Genomic DNA, 16,600 nt, shown 5'->3' on the forward strand with positions numbered 1-16,600 from the left:
TCCACAAAATTCCATGGAAACCCACTCATCGGACCTTTCTGAGAACACTTGAAATGCAGGTTTCTGCATGCAAGGAACTGTGTGTGACAGATGGCAAAGTTTGCCAAATGCAAACATGCCTACCAGCTCTGAGAAGCCATTCTCATTCACACTTCTTCAACCTGGGAAAAATCCCCATGTGCTCACTGAGAACAAGTTAGCTTGTGCTACTTGAAGCTGCTTCCACAAACAGTTTTACTTCTGCACTTCTAAGCTGTTCTCATCAAGCACATTCAGAGCACAGTTCAGGCATGAAACACAAAGTGCACCAGAAAGAGATCACCAACTTGCAGGAGGAAAGAGGACCAGCTGAGAAGATCAGTTCTCCAAAGTCTCACTGACATCCACTTATCACATTTGTTTACAATATACACTTGAAGTGCAGGTACCCAAATGAGTGAACTGTTTTTGATCAATGGCACAGAGGCTTCAATGTGAAAGCATGCCTGTCACCTGTAAGGAGCAATTTTTCTTTCTTCTAGCTCACACAGAAGAAAACACCATGTGCCTACTTACAACAAAGTTAGTCTTGCAAGTTGAAACTGCTTGCAGCAAATGGCTTCCATTCCCCACTTGCAGCCATCAGTGGTTGACAGATGGCACAGAGGCTTCAATGTGAAACCGTGAATGCCAATCATTACAAGTGCTTCTGACACACTCTAGTTGAACCAGGGAAAGCCCAAAGTGGTCAATGAGAACACACTTTGTTCCTGCAAGTGGAATCAGCTTGCATAAACTGCTTCAGATAGAAAATTCCAAGCTCTTCTCAGCAAGCACATTCAGAAAACAGTTCTGGCCCAATGGAAAAAGGGACCTAGCAAGAGGATCCCATACATATGATTACCTTAATAAGGTAGCTTCCCAACTTCTGTGTGGAACTGTGTTTCTCCTTGGCCCTTATGCTGTTTTGGAGACCACTAGCTCAGCTTTGTGCAGGATCATCAGACCTGGACTTTTGGCAAGACCTGTACAGCCCTCACACATGCTCAGATGCTACAGGACTTTGCAGACCAGTCCAGACAACAGTAGGCATCCATTCATTGTCTGCAGTCTACAGATTCCTAGATGCATGGCATTCATTATCATCAAATGCAGAATTTTCATCAAAAACCATATATATATATATGTATGTATATATATATATTTCCAATCTGAATCAAGAAAATCAGAAATATCCCCAAATCCAAAGAGTGGATCTCCTTTGTGATGCTACCAGTGGAAAATTCCACAGCTGACCTCATGGGATGGTACACAGTGAAAACACAGCTGCATGAAAAATATTACATGACATGACCTTCTGGTTATGTAGAAAGTGGCATGTGAAGTACACATGCATGTCTTCTTCAGACATGGGATTCATTTGCAAGACACCTTATCAATGGAAAATACTCCAAAATGGGAGAAATCAGAACCACATCTCCAAAGTATTTCATAAGAGACCAACTCCATCTGTGTATCTATCGCTCAGTCAGTGTGTGTGCTCTAGTGTGTGTGTGTGTGTGTGTGTGTGTGCGCTCTAGTGTGTCTTTGTTTGTATTTGTACCAAGATAGCCGATACTTCATTGCCCCCATTGGAAAACTGACTCAGATAATGCCATCTGCCAAACTCCTAAAAACCAAACTTCTTGCTAATACAAGGAAACATTCCTTCCTGTTGGTTTGGATGTGTCCTTTAGGAATCACTGCTACATTTAGTATACTCAAATCATCACAGTAGATCAGGAAACAAAAACATATATATTTTAAAATAATAATATATTAATGGAAACAACAAATACAGGATAGAGTAACAACTGTGTTACTAAACAAGGTCAAGGACAATGGCAAACTATAGATACAAACTTTGAAGAAAATAATTATCAATGTAAATATTCCTGGGCTGCCTCAGCCCTGCCCAGGCACACAGCAGCAGAATGGTTTTGCAAGCATCCTCAGGAGGGCTGGAGCCTTCTTTGTAGGATGAGAGGGAGGTTGAGGCTGGATCCACTCATCATTATTTTGGGGGTGGCTCCTTTTCCTCAGCACGAAGATGGGTTTTCTGTGAGGGTTCTTTGCGTAAAATACGTTGGCCTGCGCTGGAATCCTCAGCTCTGGAAAGAGAGGGGTATACAAAATAAGGTGGCTCAGGAGGTGCTCTCTGGGACACCCCAACATCTGAGAGCCTGTGCCAGAAAAGGCCAGAGCCACACACCTGAGAGCTCTCCAATTCAGCACCAATACCAACAAGACAGCCTCCACAGTCCTCCCTGAGGAAGAACTAGGCAGAGCACTTCCACAGACCTAATGTCGGTTCCTACCAAAAGCTTTGGACTCCAGAACATCCCAGGTCCTCTTACATCTGCCAAAGTACACCACTAGGGTTTGCATCTGAAATCTCCCACAAAAGGCTCCTGTGCCGAAGATTCAGTCCCCACATGAGCCATCTTCATGAGTGGGTTTGGAGGGAAGCATTGGATGGTGAGTGCTCTGGTGTCAACATAAAATTCTCATTCAAGATGAATACACTACTGGGAGGTGGGAGGGACTGGAAGAAAGGTTGAGCGTGGTTGGAGGAAGACCTAAACAGGGGTGTGCCCTGGGCAATAATACCTTGTTCCTGTAGGATCCACTGAATCCTCATTCTCCAAGTAGAGGTCCTCCTTCTCCATCTTTCTCTCTCTCCCTCTCTCCCAGCCTTGTTCTCTCTCTCCCAGTCTATGCCTGTTTGGCAAGGGCTGAGAAGCTCTCCACTGCCACACACTAGAGCTTTATAGACAGCCTCAGTACACAACCAAAGAGAAAGTTGTGAAAGCCAGAGAAAAGGCCTAGGATTCCTCAAGTATGGCCACAGTGAGGACAGGCTGACCAGCACAAATACCACATTAGAGCCATGCTTCTGCATTGGTGGAGCCCACCTCCATGTGAACCAGGCTTCTGAGAATGGAGGCCACATTCCAAATGCTGCTCTATTGAGAACAATGGTTCCAAAGGCCAGCAAAGGGAATGCTTCCCTCCAACATGGTGTATGGTCCAGTGGTGCCATGACCCCAAGTGGGAGAATACAACAGCCCACTTCTCCTTCCTCTGAACACGTGTTTCCTGTCACCCTCCTCTAACCTAGAGCCTGTTCTCCATCCCTTCTGGGTTGGATGTCAAGATCTCTGCTATGAATTTCTAAGGCTACCAAGGCCCCAGACAGACTTCCTCTTCCATTGATTCTACTAACCTAACAGTAGGTTAAGATAGGAGACAAGTGATCCTAGAACTCATTGGGATGGTGGTCTTCAGCATACATAGGCTGGGATAATGGCTGCTGTGGTGTTTGGCTCACAAAAACCAACCAACCAACCAACGAAAAAGTGCTGGCATTATTATCAGATGAGCTTTGTGGCTACGTGCTCAGGAAGCCCTCATCTGACTCTAGTTAGGGATCATAACCTGGCTATTGGGATCACTCCTTGGCAGGTGAACTCAGGTACAGAAGACCATGGAATTTATGCAAAGACAGATGATTCAAGCTGTCTCCCAGGCTGTGTTTTCTTCCCAATTTCATCCTGTTACTGCTTGCTAGAATCCTGGCAATGCTCTGCCAAGGCAGAGGTTTTCTGGTCACACAGAAGGCTTTCAATCCTACTGCTTCAGTCCACAAAATGCCAGTTCCCTCTTTAGCCCATGCATTCCATGTTCCTCTGAAACCACTCCTATCCCAGACCATGAAAGCATACTGCTCCTGGAAAGAGGCTTTCCTCCTCACTACTCAAAGATGTCAGCTTTGGATGCCTGTTCATGTACAGGGGAGGCACCTGGTGGGGAGCCACAATATCCACTGGGGTATACCATTGGACCTCGAGACCTTCCACCAGCAGAAGTGCAGTTGGCTTTGTGCACGAACCCAACACACCTATTGGAGTGTTCTTGGGGGTCAGAGACTACACTTTGGTGCTAAGAGTTGACCTGAGTCCACATCCTGACCCTTGCTCTCTGTCATCTGATTGTCCCACTTACTCTGACGGTGAGAGATGATTTGGCCCAGCTCATAATCCTCCGGCTTCTCCTGAGTAAGCAAGTGTCGGTCGAGGGCCCTGCGGATGACGACAGGAGCCCGATCTTGGCAGGTCACCTGGAGCAGCATGGGAGACAGGCCTTCAGGAAATGGGCCTTGAAGTGACTACTCAAGGACAGTGGGCAGGGGCATTCTGGAGGCACCTCCACTCTAAATACAAGGGCAACATCCATGACCCTACTACCTGAGGCTGACCTCCTGCTCATCGCGTGGGCTCTTCCCATAGGCTACTAGCCCAATCCTTGTACATAACTTCCTGGACCTGCCATTGCTCTTTGTGCAGCTGCATTTCTCTCCAAGTGAAAGGACCCCACTACCTGCATACAGATGCAATCTCATCCCACAAGTTGAGAGGAATTGGACAATAGCCTCCAAGATCCCAGGTCAGCCCGAGGATGCAGGCGGCATTGGGAATGGCCTAGGCACAAAACCTACAGGCTTTGGTCTGGATTGCCAGGGCCCAAATCAGACCCAGGAACATGACCACACACAGGAGTGCTGAAACATAGCCATGAGAGCTCCTGGCCTCCAGAGGCTCAGTGCTGGCTGGGGTGTAGGAGGGCACCTCATCCAGCAAGGGTGGTCATTGGGTTACCTGGACATTTAGTGTGCTTGTTCCACATCCATACTGACTCTGCAGAGAGACCCTCTCAGCTCCTTGTTCAAGGAACATGCAGAACCTCACACTGCTGTCCTCCTCCATAGACGTCAGCATCCCATAGAGTGGAACCTGCAATCTAGGTCCTGGCCTGTTCTCATCTGTCACCTATACCTGCCTCTGCCCTTCTGGACTGCATGCTGCCACCTGACACACAGACTCCCTCAGACATGGTGGTGGACAAGCTTCTGCTCTCCCTCATCTCAGCTCCAGCCCTTCACACTGACCTCTCCCTTCTTGATTCCCATCTATCCTCCTGATCATCCAGAAGCTCCAAATTCAAGAGGGCATGAGTAGTCCATGGTATTGGACCAGTGTCTGCTCCCCACCCAGGTGTAAGCACCAGGGGACACCCCTGCTCCCAGGCTTACCAGGACCTTCTTGGCCGACTTTGGACTTTGTATTTCTAAGTGGACACGAATTAAGCAGGTGTCTCCCACCTGCTTGTGGGAATGTGGCCTGGAGGACTTGCAGGTTGATTCTGAGAACTGTGGGGGATGGAACATCAGCAAACCCAGAAACAGAAAGCCACCCCAGCCTGTCAGTTGGCTCTATGGGCTTCTAGCACATATGTCCAGGTGCTGAGGCTTCTTATTTCCCCAGGTGGGAGTGGAATGGCAACACAAGTACAGCTTGAATAAGGTAGGTGTTTACCTCCTTTCTCTTGACCTCGCGGCGTTTCCTCACGATGAAATATTTTATCCGCGGGGTCCTAGACTGATACATGGGTGAGTGGTCAGGGGCCTTGATTTCTGCAGAGCAAAGTGGAGAGAATTGTTAGATGGCACTCAAGGATTTTACCACAAAACACACACAACCCCTAAGAGTCTCCGCCAGGGTGAGCCTGCACCAGAATTGAGAGCCCTCCTATCCAGCTACAGTGCCACCAAAGACTCCCTCAGTGATTCTTCCCTGGAGAAGATGATGTACAGGATTCTAAACCAAAAGAGCACCAGGCAATGGAAACAGCACCTTGGGCCCAGAACTTCTCAGTGCAGGTTGGATCTGCCAAAGGGACACTGCTAGGCTCTGCATCAGGATTGGCAAAGGCTCCTGTGCTTAGGCCTTTCTCCCCAGGGCAGCCATGCTCACACATGGGCATTCAGGGAAGCGTTGGATGGTGGGCGAATTCATCCCCTTGCCCTGGATGAATCCACTCATGGATGACTACGTGGAGGGGAGGTGGTATCCATCAGAGGTGTGTTGGGCATGGACATGGGAGGACTTGAGCAGGGTGGTGCCCTGGAGAACTCTATTGTTTTCTAGGATCGCTCTCCTTCCCCTTGTTTCTCATCAGGAGCTGTCTGCTTGGTACTTTTATTCTGGTTTTTGTTCTACTTCTGGCTCTTCTTTCTGTCCTGCATCTTCTTGTAGTTCTTTCTGGGTCTTTTTCTTGTTCTTACATGGTTCCTTCTTGTTCTTCTTCTTGTGTATCTCCCTCCACCCTTCCTTCTGTTCACTTCCTTCTTTTTCTTCTTCTTCCTCCTGCTCTTCATCGTGTGATCCTCTCCCCACTCAGTTGTGTCCTCTTTCTCCTCCTCCTTCTCCTTATATCTCTGGCAATGGTGGGGCATCCTGAGGAGTTCAAATCTATCACACTCTTCTGCCCAGATGCAGCCTCTGTTCAGTAGTCCAAGATGAAATCAGTTCTCAATCAATGGCCAGGAGTGAAACCAAGACCAAAGACAAGTGACTTCCTTTCTTTGTCATTGTCACAGTCAGGAAAGACTTCCTAACAGACATCGTATTCTGGATAGGCTTCTACCTGTGGAAGTCCGCACCTCATCTGGACCAGGATTGCTAAAATAGATTCCACCTCCATAAAGTTTCCCCAATGAAAACAAGGTTTCCAAAATCTAGGAGAGGGCCAGCATCACTGCCACCCTCCTGCCATAAGGCATAGATGCCATCACACCTAGTGGGTTCCAGGCCCCCCGTAGTCCTCCCTTTTGACGTCTGTTACACACAAACCTCCCCTGGTCTGGAGCCTGCTCTCAACTGATGCTTGGGTTGAAAGTCTGTTTCTGAAATCATCTTCGTAGATTCTCAGTTTGGTAATTCCTTATTGACTGGCTTATTTTTGTACTAGGGATAAAACCAGAGGCAATTAAGCACTGAGACCATTCCCAGGCCTTTTTACTTGGGTACAGGGTCTCCCTAAGTTTCTGAGGTTGTTTGGAAATCCCCATCCCCCTGCACTGCCTCCCAAGTCCCTGAGATTCGCAGACACTGCCCCTTGCCCAGCTCCTTGCACCTCAGTCTTCCTCATGTGTGAGACAGAGCCAACCCAAATGAGGTGGTGTGGGAAAATTGGAAAACTCACTTACGTGCCCGACAGATGGTGGGTTCTATTGTGGACAGGCTGGGATGGTGAAGGCTAGGAGTGTTTGGCTCACAAGAAAGGAAAGATCACTGGCATTGTGGACAGCTCAGCATTGTGGCCTCTGTTCTTCAGAGCCCTTCTTTGTTGCTGGAAGGAATAATAACCTGGCCATTCTGATATCTCCAGGAGATGGGCACCCAAGCACAGAGAACGTGGAATTGTTCCCAAAAGAACCCAAACAGGCTGTCCCCTAGCCTTGACTTCCTCTTCACTGAGTCCTGTTCCCAGTTGCTGCAATCCTGACATTCCTGTGAGTAGGCAGGACTTCTCATATCCTGGCCATGGATTGGGACCTGTGCTGCTTCCGTCCATAGCAATGCTGATCCAATCAGGACCCATGTTCTCCTCCTCTTCATTTGAAGGCATCCTTATCAGTGAGCCATAAACCAAACTGATGATGGATTGAGCCTCTCTCTGCCTTGCCCTCATGGATATTAGCTTCACATTGCCAGACCAGGTCCAGGGGAGAACACATTTAGGGTGGTTCAGCAGCCCCCTTGGGCCTCATTGAGCACCTCCACATTGGACACGCCCATCACTGCACTTGGTCTCCTGCACCAGGCCCACCACACTTTGGTATTTTGTGGCCAAGGCCCACTTTCTCTTGGCTGTGAGTTATCCTGAGCCCACTGTGGATCATGTCTCCCCACTGTCTGATTGTCCTACTTACTCTCATGCAGAGGAATCATTCTCAGCAGCTCAAAGTTGTCCACATCCTCATGCTGCAACAAATTTTGGTCCAAGGCCCTGCGGATGAGGCTCTTCACTGTATCCACACTGGTCACCTGGATCAGGGTGGAATAAATGTCATCAGAGAATGGCTTTTAGAGGAGCTACCCAGAAGACTGTGGTCAAACATTCAGGAGAAATCTCAGCTACATATACAAGGGCACAATCTTGTTATCCTGCTACCTGAGTGTAGCCTCCATATAACCCCTGGGTTCTTGCAACGTGCTACTAGAACAATCTTGGTACAAATATCTGCCTGTACCTGCCATCTCCCCTCCCCCTGGGGAGCCACATTCCACTCAGGTCAAAGGACCAAACTGCCTATGCACAGACATACTCTCATCTCACTGAGACGAGAGCAATGGGCCAGGGATCTGTGCACCAAGTGTGCTCTGGGGTGCAGGCTGCCTTTGTGCGTGGAAGAGGCAGACGCACTGAAAATTTTGGTCCTGACTGCCACTACACAAAACAGACTCAGATACAAGAGTGTGTACTTGAGTGCTTCATGATAGCCTTGAGAGGCCCTGGCCTCTGGAAGCTCGGTGCGGGTCTGGTTGTAATGATGTACTTGACTCAGCACTGGCAGTCACTGAACGTGTCTTCTCTGCAGCTGGACACCTGCAGCATTAGCGTGTCTACTGCACATCCATAGAAATTCTGCCAAGAACCCCTTTAGCTCCGCATTTACATACATGCAAAGGCTAACATTCCGAAGCTTTGGCATGACCCCCCAGGTGATCCCGACCCCAAATTCCCACACCTAGTCATGCTAAGGAGGTTCTCTTCCCTGCTACAAGGAACACATCCCATCCTACACATGTGACAAGTCACTGCCACCTCCTCTGCTCCAACCTCACTCATTGAGAATACCAAGTTCTAGGCACTGCAGCCTGCACCCTGGACATATCTCTGACTTCATCTGTCCACAGAACTTCCGTCTGCACTTCTGGCCTGCAAAACCCACACTACAACACCCACTCACCACTGGAGCTGGGCATGCTGATGCTCTCCCTCCTCAGGTCAAGCCCTTAAGATGGACCTCTCTCTTCTTTATTTCCCACCACAGCCCCGGGGTTGGCTGTGTCTCCTGCCTTCCACTGTGTGGACACCCAGGAGGCAGCCCTACTGTCGGGCTTACCAGGATGCGCTTTGCCTCTCTCTCGCTCTGTCCCTCTAGGAGGATATAAATAAAGCGGTTGTCTTCCACCTGCTCGCTGGAGTGAAGCAGTGAGGAGCTGCTACTGGTGACTTTTCTCATGCAGCACTCATTGCTTTGGGTGGCCTGGGGCAATGATCCTGCAGCCACTGCAGAGCTGCTGCTCACAGCTGCTGGGGTCCTGGATGCCACTGCCACAGAAGGCTCCAAGAACTGTGGGGGATGACAACATCAGCAAAGCCCAGCACCTGCACCCCACACAGCCTGGCAGTTGGCTCTGTGGGCATTCTACAACATCCATCCAGAACCTGAGGTTCTTGTCCCCTTGGAGGATGTGGAGTGGCACCAGGAGTAAAGAGTGAAGAAGGTGACTGTTTACCTCCTTTGGCTTGACCTTCAACGACTTGCTGGCATCTGTTTCCCGAAGAAGAAAGTCATAATGCACTCCTCCAATCAGGTCGTAATATACTTTCCCATCAGCAGGGACCCTCAGCTCTGGAGAGGCAGGGGCAGAGGCGTGGTAGGTGACACTCAAAAAATACACTACCCAACATCCCCCACAACTGAGAGCCTCTGCCAGCTCAGGTCTCACACACAGACCTGAGAGCCCCCGAATCCAGCTACTGTTCCACCAAAGACTCCCCACTGATTCCTCCCTGAGGACCCTCTATGCACAGGAGGTCCAGTACAGGAACACCTTTCAAGGAAATAGCCCCTTGTACCCCAGACTCTCTTAGTTCACGTTGGACCCAACAAAGAGAAACAGCTAGACTTTGTATCTGGATTGGTCACCAAAGACTCATGTGTTGAAGGTTTTCTCCCCACTGCAGCAATGATCACAGGTGGGTTTGGGGAAAAGCATTTGATGGTGGGTGCCTCCACCTTGCCAGTGGATTCATACACTCATACAGGGCTACACTAATTGGAGGGGTATGGTTTGGAGGTGTGTTGAGCATGGGTGGAGGATGTCCACAGCAGGGCTGTGCCATCCAGAGCAATATATTTCTCTTGAATTCCCCACTACTGCATTTCCTGCTCATGAGTATAATTCTCATTCACATTTTTAATCAATGTATTGTTATACTTCTTGTTCACCTTGTGTTTCTCCTTCTTGTTCTTGTTCTTCTTCATCTTCTCCTCATGCTTCTTCTTATAGTCATCTTGAACTTCTTATTCATGGTCTTCTCCTTCAACTTATTTTCATTTTTCTACTCCTCCTTCTCCTTCTCCTCCTCCTCCTCCTCCTCCTCCTCCTCCTCCTCCTCCTTCTCCTTCTTCTCTCTCTCTCTCTCTCTCTCTCTCTCTCTCTCTCTTCTCTCTCTCTCTCTCTCTCTCTCTCTCCCTCCCTCCCTCCCTCCCTCTCTCTCTCCAAGAACAGTCTACAAGCTGTGAAGGGTTCTATTCTACTACACACTTCTCTCTAGAAATGGCCTCTGGTCCTAAGTGGACTCAGTTTGCAATGAATAAAAAGATTGGAAGCCAGAAATGATTCTTCATTGAACTGCTTTTCTCATGTACTCATCTAGGTCAGGAAAGGCTGCCAAAGTAGGCACCCTGTGGTTGTCTGTCTTCTTTGACACAAGACAAAGAAGCCTCTCTTCTTGGCCCTTTGTGGATAATAGCTTTGCAATGCCTCCTCAGGCCAAGGAAAGAACACGATAGGCAGGCCCACAGCCCCTGGGGAACATGAAGAACCTGCAGATTTATGCCCCATCATTACACTTTGTTTTGTGCACAAGTCCCACCATACTCTTCCTGGGCATTGGGTCAATGCACACTGTGTTTTGGCTCCCAGTTATCGTGAGCCCACTGTGACTCACTGCTCCCTACCCTCTGATGGTTCCACTTACTCTGATGGTTCTCGACAATATGCAGAAGCTCATAGTTTTTTGGATCCTTCTGCTGGAGCAAGTGTACATCTAAGGCCTTGCGGATTACGACTGGAGTCCTGTCCTGGGAGGTCACCTGAGCAGGGTTGAAGAAAGCTCATCAGAGAGGGAATTTGGGAGTAGCTACCCAGAGGACAGTGCTCGAGGACAATCAGAGACAAGAGAGCTCTCAACACAAGGGCACCATCTTGATACCCTGCTACCTGAGGCCTTCATGTGAACATGTGGGGTCTTCCTATGAGCCTCTAGTCCAATCTTGGTACAAGAGTTTGCTTCAACCTGCTATGCCCTACAGGGACAAGGGAATAAGGACCAAAAGGCACACTCTAGTCCCCACAGATGGGAGGAATGGTCCAGTGGACTTCCATATCCCTGCTCTGGTCTGGGATGCAGCTGCATTTTTGTGTGGACAAGGCACAAAACCTAGGTGCTTTGGTCTTGACACCCAGGCACAACACACACACGGACTCTTTAATGATAGGCATGGAAGCTGCTGGGCTCGAGAGTTTCAGTGCTTGCTGGGGTGTCAGGAGTTTTGGACCCAGCAGGTGCAGTGGTTCAACATGGCTCCCCTGGAGGTGGTCACCAGAGTCTCATGATGGATACTCCACACCCAGGAAGATCCTGCAGAGAGACCCGCTAAATCTCTATTCACATACATGCAAACTAGGACACTAATGGGCCCCTCCAAGGCCCCCAGTTGTCTGTGACCCACACCTACCCACCCTAATCATTCTACAATGGCTCCCTTCCCTTCAACCAGCAACATATCCCCTCCCACACACAAGAAAATGACTGCCAACTCCTCTGCTTCAATATACTCCTCCTCAATACCACGGTTCAATATACTCCTCCTCAATACCAAGGTCAGTAGAGGATGGCCTGTACCCTTGATATTTCTCTGACCTCCTCTGAACCCAGCACTCACTCCTGCACTTCTGACCTGCACACCCCCAAACACGCAGGCCCACTCGCACCCAGACCTGGCATGTTGCTGCTCTCCCGCCTCTCTCTTCCTCACTTTCTGCTCTCCTTCCTGACCTTCCAGAAGCTCCAGTTCAAGAAGAGAGGCCTAGTCCAAAGTGTTTGCTATGGACTCGGTCTTCCCCACTGTGGGCTCCCAGGAGACTCCCCTGCTCGAAGACTCACCAGGATGCTCCTATACTGTGTTGTCCTTTCATTTTCCAGGTAGATGCGAATGACGCACCTGCCTCTCATCGGATTGGTATATTTGGGCCGTGGGGAGTACTGAGTGGAGACCCCTGATGTCCTGGACTCCGGCTCTGCCCCTTCCCTGGGAGAAGGCTCTGGCTCTGGGGTTGGCTTAGGAGCCGTGACAGGAACTGAGCTTGTAGCTAGAGGAGAAAAGATGCCAACATGACTGCCTTGCCCTGACCTTCCCACAGACAGACAATACCCCTGCTGCCAGGAAGAACTCAGAACCTTAGCCCACACAGGACCTCTTTGCAGACTGGGGTCACTTCCTGAATGGACAAAGGCTTATCCTAATTTCCAACCCAACACCAGGCATACAGACTCCCTGCAGTGGAACAACAGTCGGACCTTTCCTCATATACCCTTAGGTACTCACCACAGTCCGCCTGGCTCTCAGGCTCTGCCTGGCTTGATATGCCATCTTCAGTAGGGGCCAGCAGGTGGTGTGCTTGGTGCTCCAAGTTAAAGCCACTCAGGAGGAGCCACACATATGGCAGCAGCTGCTGCAGACTCAGAGAGCCTGGAGGCTGATGGGAAGCCTCGGTGTGGAAGTTCACCCAGGTCCCCAGGAAGGAAGGTGAGGCACTGTGGGGAGGCAGGTGTGGAGTCAGCAAAACCCTGGCCTTGCCTTCGCCATGGCCTCCAGAGCAAACCTCTGACCCTACCCTCCTGAACCGTCCCTGGTTCTGAACACACCAGTCCACCTCAGGAAAGACACAGTGGCTGTACAGGCAGGGACAGGACAGGTCGCTAGGCAAAGAACCTTCAACGAAGGAGCGTTAGATTCATGGTATGACCAGCTCTCCCCTCCTCTGGGCAGGCCCGACACTCTTCTTCCTCTTGGCTACCTGCTCTCCAACCTGGAATGCACCTTCCAGGAGTGTCTCTCCTCCTGCCCACTCTTCTCAGGGCTCAAGAGACACCTCCTCCCCTGGCGAGGGCTGCAATGCTACCTCATTCTCTGTGAGCTCTCACTGAGTCCCCCTGAGTAGCGGTGGACCTCTCTTTTCCCATGAATGCAGACCACATCTCTGTGGCCCTGAGGGAGGACAGGGAGGTGTAGAGTAGGGGATCCATTATCCCAGGGCCTTCCCCAGAGGACCATGACTACCTACAACTCCCTGCCTTACCCCTCCTACTGTTGAAGCCCCACACCTTACACTGCAGGCAGAAAACTGAATTGGGGAGAGCAGTCTTTCCTCAGCCTTCCCAAGTCAAATCACCTTGCAGGTCCCTACTCTAGAAACAGGAGCCCACCCTCTTGACCCCAAGCCCATTCCATGTTGAAGTTGGTCCAAGGGTCCACCATAGTCACTGAAGAGGACAACGTGCAGTTATGCCCCATGGAGTCAGGGATGCAGTCACATGTAGGATATGTACTCATGGCACCTGCGGTTTGAGGCTGACCCCCATGAAAAGGGACACAATGGCAGTCATTTGCACCCCATTTTTCACTGAATTATGAAACACGTGACTGGAAACGTGTCTTCACACAGTGGGTGCTTTCTCCATGTTCATCAGTGAATGAGCCCAAACTGCTGATTCCCACATATCTCTGGGTGTGGGAGCTGCCATGTCCAAAGCCCCTGTCCAGCTATGTCCCAGCTAGGATGCTCTGTCCCACTATGGAAACTAACATGTCTTTATTAACCCCAAAGTGCTTTTCCAAGGCCCGAGTTTTGAGACGCCTCTGGCACAGATCTACGTTCTTCACAAAGCCAACATCACACCAGAAAGACCACCTGGCCTTGCTGAGTCCACCTGGGAATGAGCTCAGTGCACACCATTGAGCTGTGGTGCCCAGTGTGTGGGGACTGCTCCACGGACCTCTGTGGATCAGCTGGAGTCAGAATGGTTTCTCTGCCTGAGAGGGGAAGTTCACTCCCCTTGCAAGGCTGTGGCAGGCACCTCCAGGACTCGTCCCATTCGGGGCTGACATTCCACTATGAGTGTGGTCCTCTATCTCATTAGGTATCACAAACCTTTGGGTCCCTGAGAGGTACATGGCAGCCCCAGAACCCAGGCATGAGGGGGCTACACACTTGGGCTTGGTGGTCTGGTGCTTACCTTGGGAACAAGAGATCCAGCACCTGCTGGGTGGGGATGAAATCCCAGGAGATTAACCCCATGTTGCTGCTGAAATGTAGGTTTCTCCCACAAATGACAGGCAGGAGCTCATTCCTAAGCTGGTCCTGCCTATAAGGTTCAAGGCTCTGTACCCTGAAGGGCTCCTCCGTGTTCTCATCATTTTCACCCTGGGTTGGGACCAAGAATGGTGGGTTCAAAATGGAAATGGTGACAAACAGAAAAATGACTTGTGCCAATACACTAGAGTCAAAGCACAATGGGACAGTTCCTATCAGTACAAACACACACACACACACACACACACACACACACACACACACACACACACAGAGTCAGAATAGGAGTCCTGGGCCATTCATCAGGGATTAGACTAGAGGGCCTGCTGGGCTCACCTGCCCTGTGCTACTTACAGTTACTCTTGAGCTCCTCTGCGACAATCTCCAGAGGCTCTGGCGTCTAAGATGAAGCCTCACCCAGTGCATCCACAAAAGGGCTAGTTGGCCCCCCTGAGATTCCTGGGAGCCTGAGGCTCGGCATTGTTTGCAACCACAGGAGAACATCCTTCTCACTCCAGTTTCTCCAACCAAATGAGCTCGGATGGCTTGGTCAGTGAAGTGGGTGCCTGGATACCAGGGTTCCATGTTCTGTTTGATCCATTGTCAAGGCAATGATGTCATTTCCTGTGTCCATACCTGAGCCTCTTTTCACATAAGACCACTTTCAAAGCCCTATGGGCTGCTGATTTCTCCTCCATGCCTACCCATCTCAGGTGCCCAGGTGTTCGCCAACAACTACCCAAACATCCCCACCAAAATCTGCCCTGCTTGGTGCCACTAGAGTTCCAGCTTGGAGCCTTCAAAAATGCATTCACAACTAGTCCTTCCCTCTCAGCAGCTTTTGGACCCTGGTCCCATTAATGTGCAACTCATGCTGTGCCCAGTCTTTTCTGGAAAGTAGGGTAGCATCTAATCTCTAGGGTTTATTGTGTCTATTGACCCATAACACCCTCTATTCTCTCTGAAACCAGAGATGGGACTCACAGGTGGCTAAAGCACAAATGTAGAGATGGGACAATCACAAGAAGGGCAGAGACAAAGAATGCACCCCAACTCAATCAGGCCTGTGTCCCACACAGGAATGTGGCCAATGTCCGTCCCATCGTGGCTGCAGTTCCCTCTCTACACCATGGCAAGTTGGAGGGGACTGAGATGCAGAGGCTGCTCCCCTCTGCCATACAACTTCCCAAGGCTTCTCCTAAGATTTCAAAAGGGCCAAGTGTGTCTAGTGTTGGGGTCTCACAGAGACTCCGAGTTACCACATCATCCTGCTGCCCAGAACCGGTTCACCCCTCACCTCAAGGGGGCTCAGCCTCTGGATTCATGGGAATTGAAGTGGGTACAGGTGATGGGATATCACCTCCAAGACTGAGTTATGCCAAGTCCATGACCCCTGTCTGCATCCCTGTCTCCAGCACCACTCCCCTCTCTCTCTTTCCTCCTCAGAGCAAACAAATCCATTTAGCAAGTGTGTCCTGTGATAAAGACATGACGGTCACACATCCTCTCATTACAAAAACACTGAGGTTCAGCCAACATGGATCCTACCAGGAACACAGGCATAAACTCAGAGTCCGATCCTCCCAGCCGAGCCTCAGTGGAGCCTGGACTCCCAGCCTCCTGAGTCAAGGAAACAGAGGTGCCTAGCCAAGCCACCTTGGATGCAGCCGCACACAAACTGAACTCATCAATGCCCCTTGCTCTCAGGTGTGAGTAAGAGGGGAGGTGGTGTTTCACAACACTGGACATCAAGTGCAGTCTCCAGGCTTTGGGGTGTACCCTGACCTCTCTATCTGCCCAAGCCCTCCAACTCACACTGGCCTTTTACCCAACCTCCTCCTAGGGCCAAACTCAATCCTGCCTCTCAATTTCTGCTGCCTTCGCCAACACACTGCTCCCCAAAATGAGCAGGGCTGGCTCTCTGTTATCATGCTGGTGCCAGCAGCAATGCCACCCCACTGACATAATTCTGAGTCCCAACCTAGGCACTCCAGCTGTCTTTGCCACACCTGGCCTGTTTGGGCTCTGGCTCTTGCTCTTTTCTTTCATGTGCATGTGTTTTGAGGTTTTGAGTTTCTCCCACTGCAGAACTGCAGCTGTAGCAGGGTAGAGCTCATGAGGGTGACATTCTGAGACACATCCAATTCCATCAGGACTGTTAACTGGGGTGATGCTGGAACACAGTGATGAGTGAACACATGGGAGGTGGTTGGACCCACCTTGCCTCTGAGTGGCTTCCTTTCAGGACAGGAATGTAGGGATGGGAGCCCCTGGCGTGGGATGCTTTGCACAAGGCGTGACCATGGGCTCTCTTTCCTGGCAAAAATGGCTCCAATCAGCATGGA

The 16,600-nt window shown here is 50.2% G+C and overlaps 1 protein-coding gene across 5 annotated transcripts; it reads right to left on the reverse strand.

Annotated features, from left to right (window-relative positions):
• Positions 1-1,757: 1,757 nt before the first annotated feature.
• On the reverse strand, positions 1,758-15,776 carry LOC144369135 (uncharacterized). Of its 5 annotated transcripts, XM_078028223.1 has the most exons (11): positions 14,179-15,776; positions 12,488-12,696; positions 12,046-12,251; positions 10,858-10,972; positions 9,387-9,502; positions 8,990-9,220; positions 7,793-7,907; positions 5,394-5,491; positions 5,111-5,227; positions 4,024-4,138; positions 1,758-2,129 (listed from the first exon to the last, which is right to left on the reverse strand). In XM_078028223.1, exons 1-11 carry the CDS (start codon positions 14,238-14,240, stop codon positions 1,924-1,926), a joined length of 1,590 nt encoding a protein of 529 aa, XP_077884349.1. In that variant the 5' UTR covers positions 14,241-15,776; the 3' UTR covers positions 1,758-1,923. The 5 variants fall into 5 exon arrangements, with proteins under 5 accessions (XP_077884349.1, XP_077884351.1, XP_077884350.1 ...); XM_078028225.1 differs by lacking the exon at positions 8,990-9,220; XM_078028224.1 differs by lacking the exon at positions 5,111-5,227.
• Between the last annotated feature and the right edge of the window lie 824 nt (positions 15,777-16,600).

The sequence above is a fragment of the Ictidomys tridecemlineatus genome, chromosome 12 (assembly GCF_052094955.1).
Source record: "Ictidomys tridecemlineatus isolate mIctTri1 chromosome 12, mIctTri1.hap1, whole genome shotgun sequence".
Lineage (NCBI taxonomy): Eukaryota > Metazoa > Chordata > Mammalia > Rodentia > Sciuridae > Ictidomys > Ictidomys tridecemlineatus.

Bases quoted from the DNA above. Each gene is read 5' to 3' on its own strand.
- LOC144369135 (XM_078028223.1), bottom strand. From the start codon at position 14,240: ATGGGGTTAATCTCCTGGGATTTCATCCCCACCCAGCAGGTGCTGGAT. The intron at 12,697-14,178 runs GTAAGCACCAGA...GCCTCCCCACAG, and splicing joins CTGGATCTCTTGTTCCCAAG to TGCCTCACCTTCCTTCCTGG. The intron at 5,492-7,792 runs GTAAGTAGGACA...TTTGCTCTGCAG, and splicing joins AATGATTCCTCTGCATGAGA to AAATCAAGGCCCCTGACCAC.